The sequence below is a fragment of the Hippocampus comes genome, unplaced genomic scaffold (assembly GCF_001891065.2).
Source record: "Hippocampus comes isolate QL1 unplaced genomic scaffold, H_comes_QL1_v1.1 scaffold137, whole genome shotgun sequence".
Classification (NCBI taxonomy): Eukaryota; Metazoa; Chordata; class Actinopteri; order Syngnathiformes; family Syngnathidae; genus Hippocampus; species Hippocampus comes.
This window is the reverse complement of record NW_017806002.1, coordinates 778678-787649: the sequence shown is the minus strand read 5'-3', so window position 1 is coordinate 787649 and position 8972 is coordinate 778678. Positions and strand designations below refer to the sequence as shown.

At 40.8% G+C, this 8972-nt stretch overlaps 1 protein-coding gene across 5 annotated transcripts; it reads left to right on the top strand.

Moving 5' to 3' along the window:
- Window positions 1-2278: 2278 nt before the first annotated feature.
- Window positions 2279-7462, top strand: miip (migration and invasion inhibitory protein). 5 transcript variants are annotated; one of them, XM_019892389.1, is made up of 9 exons: window positions 2279-2548; window positions 3373-3527; window positions 4007-4112; window positions 4809-4920; window positions 5006-5085; window positions 5170-5296; window positions 5519-5615; window positions 5917-6151; window positions 6464-6549. In XM_019892389.1, the coding sequence occupies exons 2-8, from the start codon at window positions 3390-3392 to the stop codon at window positions 6112-6114; spliced, it is 858 nt and encodes a 285-aa protein (XP_019747948.1). In that variant the 5' UTR covers window positions 2279-2548; window positions 3373-3389; the 3' UTR covers window positions 6115-6151; window positions 6464-6549. The 5 variants fall into 5 exon arrangements, with proteins under 5 accessions (XP_019747948.1, XP_019747947.1, XP_019747946.1 ...); XM_019892388.1 differs by lacking the exon at window positions 5917-6151 and adding an exon at window positions 7217-7462 and having other exon boundaries at window positions 2291-2547; window positions 3377-3527; window positions 6464-6562; XM_019892387.1 differs by lacking the exon at window positions 5917-6151 and adding an exon at window positions 7217-7462 and having other exon boundaries at window positions 2291-2551; window positions 3377-3527; window positions 6464-6562.
- Window positions 7463-8972: the final 1510 nt, after the last annotated feature.

The following is an 8972-nucleotide window of genomic DNA, read 5'->3' as shown; positions in this document are numbered from 1 at the left end:
AACAGGAGAATAATCTCTGAGAAAAAAGTTGCATTATTAAGAGAAAAGGTGGTCATTTTATTCAAATAAAACCATAATATTAGAATGGTGACCGAATGAAAATGAAAAATACAAGAGAATAAAGTTATATTTTTTACGGAGAAAACTGTTGTATCACAAACATGGCATTTCACAAGAAAAAAAAAGTCCCAAATTTTAGAAGAATACAATTGTAATACTCATTCAACTGAATAACGTGGATAATTTATTATTTTTATTTTTTTAAGATGAGAAGTCATTATACAATGAGAAAAGTGTTGTACGGGAAACAGTCTTGATGTGAATGAAATCATTCAAAATTCTATTTTTTTTTCTTTGTAAAGTGTGATGACAAAAAAAAAAAATCATAATTTTACTAATTTAAAGTTCACTCATTAAATCGTAATACTTTCAGAGTGAAAATGAGAATTTTAGTGAAGAAAAAGTTAGACCTGTACAAGAAAAATGTCGTGGCATGAGGAAAAAAGTTATCATGGTATGGCAATACAATCATGTAAACAAATTAAACACACAACAAAGTCTAATAGTATGAAAAATGTTGCAATATAATGAAATTAACTTTGAGAAAAAAGTTGTGATATCAAGAGGGAAAAATGATCCTTATAGCAGGATCTTCAAAGGGTAAGTCGTTTCACTTTTAACAACTTTTACCTTTTTATACTGTCCAATAGAATGTTCAAATATGACATTGTTGATATCCTGACACACGACTGAAACGACACTCTGCTTTGCTTGCTTCACAGAAATTAGTGTGGGTTTTTTTTCTCCTTTTTTTTTTTTTTTTAAATTTATGTTGTTGTTGTTCATCTGTGCCTAATGCGCGACGGTGGCAGGATGTAATTGTTTGTAGCCCACCAGCAGGGGGTTTAATTGGACAGACAGGGAGGAATATACAACCTGGTGACTGGCACCGTCGCCTCATAATGGGGTGCAACCGGGCGCCGGTGTGGTCAACTAATCAAAACGGGACTGGGCCTGCTTGGTGAACCGTGACCGGAATACTGAGTGGGCATCTCGGCCCCGCCGCTTCGCATCAGTGGCTCGGCGGGGAAGGCGGAGGGGCGGCTATCGGGGCGTATCATTATGTGGTCGTGACCCGGCAGCACCCGCAGCACAGTATATTATTCGTGCGGCCACGGATGGACGGCTTTAATGTAGGTGAAGCCATGATGGACTGTTCTACCGCACTTTTACAAGACTTTTTGAAGAGCAACGTGTTGCTCGGCGACGTGAACTTCACTGTACTATTATCACTTGAGTGTTTGCCTCAAACAAAACATCTAATATGCAGACACCCAGTGGCAGGCCCTGGGCCTTCAGACATAATCCACCTATGAATACCACCACTATCAGGTTATAGTTTTCGAAACCATCAATGTGCCCATTCTTATCACAAGGAAGACAGCTGCTAACGTTAATGTGAATTCATGGACACGGACCAGTTCACAACACCCTTTCTAACACGCCAGTGTTCAGCAAGCTCGTATCTTGCTGTCTTCACACTCCGTTCACGAAGCGAACACAATTGCCATGATACGCCAGCGAGTTTTAATGCAATTTCATGTGTCCTAATTAATAAGATTATCATTATACTTGTGGTGGCCCGGTGGTACAGTGGTTAGCACGTTGACCTCACAGTATAGAGGTTGTGGGTTTGATCGCGTCTCCGGCCTTCCTGTGTGAAGTTTGCATGTTTTCCCCGTGCCTCTATTAGAAAGTGTTGGAAATCACTCCTAAACCCATCAAAAGAAGAGCCATGAATGATCGTTTTTGTTTTCTACTGCAAATTTGTCATACCATAAAATACATTTTAAAATACAATAAATTAGGTCGATACTGTTTCATGACATGGAGCCAAACGAGTGTATTCAGTTGAGGAGTAGCTTTTAATTTAACTTTTAATATCACAAAGGAAAAAGTGTTAACTTTCACTTTCAGCGACAACCAAAGTCACTTTTTCCTTAATATTTTCAGAATGAGCAAATTCATCTGGCTTAGACCTACGAAGGAAAAGAAGACATGCTTAGCTTATTAACGTCTGAAAAAGATAAATGGATTAAAGATTGTATTGTAAAGATGATAGCCCATAAAACAGTTAATTCTAAAAAAAAAAAATCTTATGTTTAAATCATTATTCTTTTCTTGTAAAATAAAATCAATGAATCAATCAAGGGCATCTACAATAGTGCCCTCTGCCGTTGAAAAAGTATTTATTTCAACGCGTCTGCATCTTCAGCAAGGCATGATGGGTAACTTCTGTTAGCCAATCAGGTGGCCAGGTTTGCTCGTTGCTATGGTGATAGTGAGGGGGTTGTGGTTCGAAGCGCAGTCAACGGCGTCATTATTAAAAGCGGAAGAAAAATATACGTGATTTTGTTGTCGTATTGTCCTTAAAAAAATGATGTCATTAGGGTGTAACGACGTTTGTTTTGATAACGTAATCACCATTTAACATACCATTCGTGGGCAGAAAGTTTGAGTGAGAGGGAAAAGGTGGAAAGCAGTTAAGGTACGTTGTTAAAATGAAGCATCGACAACGAGTTGCATATCTTTTGTCTGAGGAAACTTACACTTAAGTGAATTACGTACAACATGGGGCTACGTTAAAAAAAGTTTGTGTTTATTTAGCACAAAAATATACTTCGCGATACTGCACAAAACAGTCTTCCCTTAAGGAAAACGGAATTGTCAATGGTTTTCAAAACACGTTTTTGTTACCCATCCATTCATCCATTTTCTAATCACCTAGTCCACACAAGGGTCGCGGGTGTGCTGGAGCCTATCCCAGCTGTCTTCGGGCAGTAGGCATGGTATCCCCTGGACTGGTTGCCATACAGTTTGTTTTTCCGGGATTTGCTTCATTTATACCAAAACGAGCATTAATCCCCCCCCCCCCAACATACACACACACACACACACACACACCAACTTACGCAGAAATAAGATAAATGTCTTTTTTTTTCTTGACAGATAAAATGTCCTTTTGAAACAAACGTGCCTTTTTCAAATTATGAATGAAAACATGAACCTTGTTATACCAGCATTTTAAATGATCAACAATGTCAAACTGCATTGCTTGGTTGAATCAATGTAAACGTGCCTCTCTTGCCCTCTCAAAGTCTTTTGTGTACTGGTGATGCAAGAAAAAAAATGCAATTTTGCAATGCAAACATAAAATCAACCAAAGCTACAATTCAAACAATCCTCTTGAGCACTGAGGAAGATAAAGTTGTTAAAATTTTGCATACAGTGTAAGCACACAGTTGGAGAGAGCTAACATTTTCCTGCCTGATGGTCTGAATTAAAAAAAAAAATCTGGAACATCTCTCTCAGATACGTGTGCGCAACAAATGGGCACTCGAGGTTTGATCTCATCACCATCTTTGGCTGCTCAACGTGCCCGACCATCAGAAATATCACCACACAGAGGTGGCGACAATGGAGCTTCTGATATTAAGTCATGTCTGGCACATCACAGCAAAGAACAGGTAAGCAAATACGTATGACGTCACCACAGAATTATATATATTTTTTATTGTATTTTTTTATGGGTGATGGGTCATGATTACATCTGTCACCATAACAAACTTTTAAGGATGTTATCTTTTCTCAGAAACTATCATGATAAATGATCGTCATAGAAGTATCATTGATGTTTTTTGTTTTTTTTATGCCACCAATATAGTGATATTGAAGCAGAGTAACTGAAGTACATTCTTTTGGACAGCAATTAACTTTTTATTCTCAAGAATATTGAACACTGGCATTGAATTGTAGAGCAAGAAATAAAATATCTTTGACAAATGAAAAATAAAACTGTTTCGGGCTCTGTTCATAGAAATTCCACTGAAAGAAATATTATAAGTTCCTACTTCCATGTGGTCAGTTTTGTCTCAAAACATTTCAAGATTTTTTTTAAAAAGAAGATTACTTATTTATTCATTTATTTTTATTTATTTGTGTTCAGCGGAAGGGTGCTCGGGTTACGTTTCAGAACGGTGAACACCCGGAGGAACTGGCCTCAAACAGCAGCCATAAACTGCGGCCGTTACTTGGATATGACTGGATAGCAGGTACGCCTTTCTGATGGGTTTCGTTCCTTTTTAAGAGCACAGTTCTCAGGTTTAAAGGAGGCATGTTGTGCATGTCCCCGCTAATTTAAACATCTTCATCAGTTGTCTGTAACATGCTTTAGTCAAAATACCCGAGCATAAAGAATTGTATGTCTTGCTAAACTTAGCCAATTTTAAATGGCCGGTTGTGTCTCTTGCCCCTTATACTGCTGAGCCAATGGCAAGTCCAGCTTTGGTTACCATAACAACATAGGTGGAGCCTGAACTTTCTAACTAGTGCGGCTTCTCCTTGAATGAGCAAGGAAAAAAGCAAGCCGTGTATTTCATTTTCACTCATTAGCACAGCCCTTCATGTGTATGTGGCAGTGTTCTTACCCTTTAAGCAATGGGTATCTGAACACAAACGATACGTGTAGACAATAAAACACTTCTCGCAGGCATGTATTCTCTATCCTCTGGAGGAAAAAAAAAACAATATTACTGCCGTACTGAGACGCCCCAAGAGGAGCTGATACTCCAATACAGTATATCTGTATTTCTGTTTTATATTGCCCCCAGGTGGCTAAGGACACACAACAGAACAGCACAATATACAGTGAAGGAGAAAGTGATTGTCCCTTTAAGTATCTAACCTCCATTTTGGAAAACTGAAAAAAAGACTTTTTAACTTTTTCACTTCTGTACTTTGTCTGTCAGGTGTCCTTGATGTGGAGAAGTCCCTGCAAGGACGCTCGGATGATTTCTACGAGGAACTGCAAGATTTCCGAATGCAAAATGAAAGCGAATGCATGCACAAGTCCCAAGCCAAGTGAGTTACTGTATACCGCCATCACTGGTTGTCCCTTTGTTGTCGTCCTCACCTGACACTGATTATCACGCGGTTCTCCTCAAAGATTTTCCCCAGAGAAGCAGTCTGTCCTGTCACTGTTTGCAGACACTGATGACCCGATTGCCGACGCAGATACTCATCAATGTAAGATGCGTCATCGTTTTGCAGCTATGACAACTGACGAGTGCAATGTGCTAAGAATGCTCATCCCTGCTACTTTTTATCCAGGCACCTTCTTGTACAAGTTGAACAGTAGACTGTTCCCTGTCCCTGTTCACCCTGGAGAATGCTGTCCCGTGTGCAGAAGGCCAAAATCTTCACACCCCCACACTATAAACAAACCAGCTCTTGTCAGGTAATATCACACAATTTTTACATGTACAATGTTTGCTCTTTTCCTCCCCAAGTTTTCCATACCGACAGGAAAAGAAAATGCAAATAATGCTAATAGAGTTTCAACAACATAACATTGAAGGTGATATTTTGAGGCAAAATAATGTATGTCACATGTGGTTGGTTTTATTCATTGGTGTGGTGTGTATGCGTGCGTTCGTCTGCGTGTGTGGTCATTTTTCAGGGTCAGCATCCCTAGCTCCACTCTGCTACCATCTTACAACTACAAAGCACATCGCCGCAGCAGCTTCGATTCAACCGATAGTTTGGGGTTACCCTCTGTAAGTAAAATTGATTGAGCACCAGTGATTTTGGTCACGCATCACTCAGTAAAGCTTTACTCCAAAATGTGCACATTTTCAATTATAAACAAATATACACATTATTTTTTCCAGTCAAATTTTCTGACTAAATTTAAAATTTATGAAAAATAAAATACAGGAAGACATCTGATTCCTACCACACCGCTACTCACTGAAAGTTCTCAACAAATAACTGTACATTATGGAACACTTATGAAATTGAAACTCATATTTATAGGTTGAATATAGATGTCACAAATCCGTCGTGGCCCGTTTTCAGTGCGTTGATGACTCATCACGTGTCCCGTGGCCCACCAGTCGCTCACCAACGAGCCCCACCTCCAGGCCTGGCTGCAGAGGCGGACCCCCGTTACCCACTTCTGGGCAAGGGAAAGCTAGATACACTATTTGTATTCATCATTGGGGTCTTTTGAGCCCTGCTTTATCTGGTCCCTCACCGCAGACATCTTACCTGTAGCTCCTCGGATCATTGACACACAAACACTTCCGCCACGGTAAGGTGACGACTTACGGAGAGAATTCATAAATGTCACAGTTAAAAATACACTTTCGATTGCGAGGTGACAAAACCAGGTCATTTTTATGTTTAGCAGGGTTGTCTGTAGCTGCTGAATATAACTATTCAAATATCTTGCAATCTAACTTAAAGTCAATTAGTCACTGAAGTATCTGAGTAACTTTTTAAAGTAATCAGTAATTCACTAAATCAGTAAAGTAACTAAATTAGTCTGCCAAAAACTCTTTAACACATTGTATAAATGCAGCATAATTAGCTGGTTTCATGTCCCGTCCCTGCTTTTACACAGCATTGCCTTTTGGGCTGGTCCAATACGTTTCGGAGCTACTTGCAACCACCCAGCAACCTTGACCTGCGAAGTCACCTGGAGAAGCGCACTGAGCAAGAGGTAAGGCTTTCTACTCTGACTTCATGAGGTGGTACGCCTGCGCAATCTGAGAAGACCAATGTAATTTATATAGCAGTCTGATGTACACTTCCTTTGAGATATATACTGTGTGTGTATGTGTGTGTGTATATATATATATATATAAGATATTGAGATCTTAAATTAAAAAAAAAATACAATCAATATGCATGTCTAAAATAGATATGTAAACATTTGATCCAAAATAAAATCAGGGCAAACAAGAATTGATATGGGGAAAAAAAATGAATGGACTGAATACATAAAAATGGAGTAAACTAAATGCATTCGTGCAACACATCGGTAAAGATGATCACTTATGACTCTGCTCTCATCTGTAAAAAAAATTTGCACGCCTACACAATCTGTCTATCGACATTCTTGCATCAGATGTGCTTCCATGCCATCCAGTCGCAGACTAACACGCTGAAATCTTACCAAAGCCTGCAGCAGGACACTGAACAGGACAGCGGAGCCTACGAGACGCATGGTTGCCCTTCAGCGAGCTCCTCTGAAGGCAGAAAGCAATTCAACTCCTTCCTTATTTAGCCTCCTTAGCTCCGCTCTTGATTTGTACCCTGCAGACCCTTATAAAGCCACCAAAGGCTTATATATATATATAGTTTTTTTTTTCAGGATCAGGTGACCACAAGTCTTCAGTTTGACCAAGCGCCAGTTCTTACTCCGTTGCCCCGTCACCATTTCCAGCACTTCACGCCCAAAAGAAAAAAAAGACGACCTCAACCTTCAACTAACAGCTGACAGACCCCAAAAGTATTTTCCCTCATCCATTTTTTGTTTTTGAATGCTTGTCATCAGGGCGGCACAGTGGTACTAATTAGCACGTCAGCCTCGCAGTGCAGAGGTGCAGGGTTTGATTCTGGTTTTGGCCTTCCTGTGTGGCGTTTGCATGTTCTCCCTGTGTCGTGGGTTTTCTCCAGGTACTCCGGTTTCCTCCCGCATTTCATAAACATGCATGGCAGGTTGATTGGGCACTCCAAATTGTCCCGAAGTGTGATTTTGAGTGTGAAGGGTTGTTTGTCAATGTGTGCCCTGCGATTGGCTGGCAACCAGTTCAGGGTGTCCTCTGCCTACTGCCTGGAGACAGCTGGGATAGGCTCCAGCATGCCCGCGACCCTTGTGAAGCTAAGCGGATTAGAGAATGGATGGATGCTTGGATGGGCCGAATCGCGAGTGAGCTGGAACCTAACCCAGCCTACTTTTGGGCACATATTGACAACCAACCATTCATACTCACATCCACATACATCTATGGACAATGTAGAGACTTATTAAACTAACATACATTTGGACTGTGTGAGGAAGTTGAAGTATACACAGAAAAACCCATGCAAGCATGGAGAGAACGTGAAAATTCCACACAAGAGGGCCCGAGCCAACTTTCCAACGCCGAACTTCTCATTGCCAGGCAAACAGGTTAACCGCTATTGAACCCTGCTGCCTCAAAAGTCAGTTTTACAATAAATTATAAATGTTGTGTATATGTCAAGTCAAATAAACATGCTGATTCTTTTAGCACATGGTTAAGTTCATCCATTAATCCATTTTCCGATCCGCTTTATCCTCACAAGGGTCGCGGGTGTGCCGGAGCCTCTCACAGCTGTCACCGGGCAGCAGGTGGGGGACACCCTGAACTGGTTGCCAGCCAATCGCAGGACACACATAGACAGTCATTCGCACGCATTATCACACCTAGGGACAATTTGGAGTGCCCAATCAACGTGCAATGCATAGTTTTGGAATGTGGGAGGAAACCGGAGTACCCGGAGAAAACCCACACAGGCACGGGGAGACCATGCAAACTCCACACACGAAGGCCAGAGCCAGAATCGAAACTTGCACCTCTGCACTGTGAAGCCGACATGCTAACCAGTGCCGCCTCTCGTACAAACACGATACACAAATGTAGCATTACATACATGGCAATTTTCCGCGGATCCGCGGAAATCCGCCGTTTTATTTCTTAAATTGATCATTTTAGTGAATCGTCTAAATCCGTTGAGAAAATTTTAGGGGCGGTCAGGTACCTTATCGTCGAGTTTTCACGAGCTCTCCCGAACAGTCTCTCCGTTTTCCGTTTGTAAACAGCCCTGCGATTGGACGTGTATGAAAGCTTCAACTAATCAGATCACTGAAGGCATTATTTGTTGCGGAAGTCTTAGCTCGATTATAAACGGCCCAGCGATTGGTTAACTACAAGCGATTGGACCAATCAAATTGCATGTAACATATTGTTTTACCTGATTCATGGCGGCCTGTTCGTCTCGCAAATTCATTGTTCTGGGATCGTTTTGAGCGGAATTATGAAAATTTTGACGAAAGATCAGGAGTCTTTAATCCTAGAAATTGACTCAAATGTCAAGAATAAATT

Excerpts from the sequence above, each read along its gene's own strand:
- miip (XM_019892388.1), top strand. The coding sequence starts at position 3,390 with ATGGGCACTCGAGGTTTGATCTCATCACCATCTTTGGCTGCTCAACGT. Across the intron at positions 5,297-5,518 it reads AACAAACCAGCTCTTGTCAG|GGTCAGCATCCCTAGCTCCA; the intron begins GTAATATCACAC and ends GTCATTTTTCAG. Across the intron at positions 5,616-6,463 it reads ATAGTTTGGGGTTACCCTCT|CATTGCCTTTTGGGCTGGTC; the intron begins GTAAGTAAAATT and ends GCTTTTACACAG.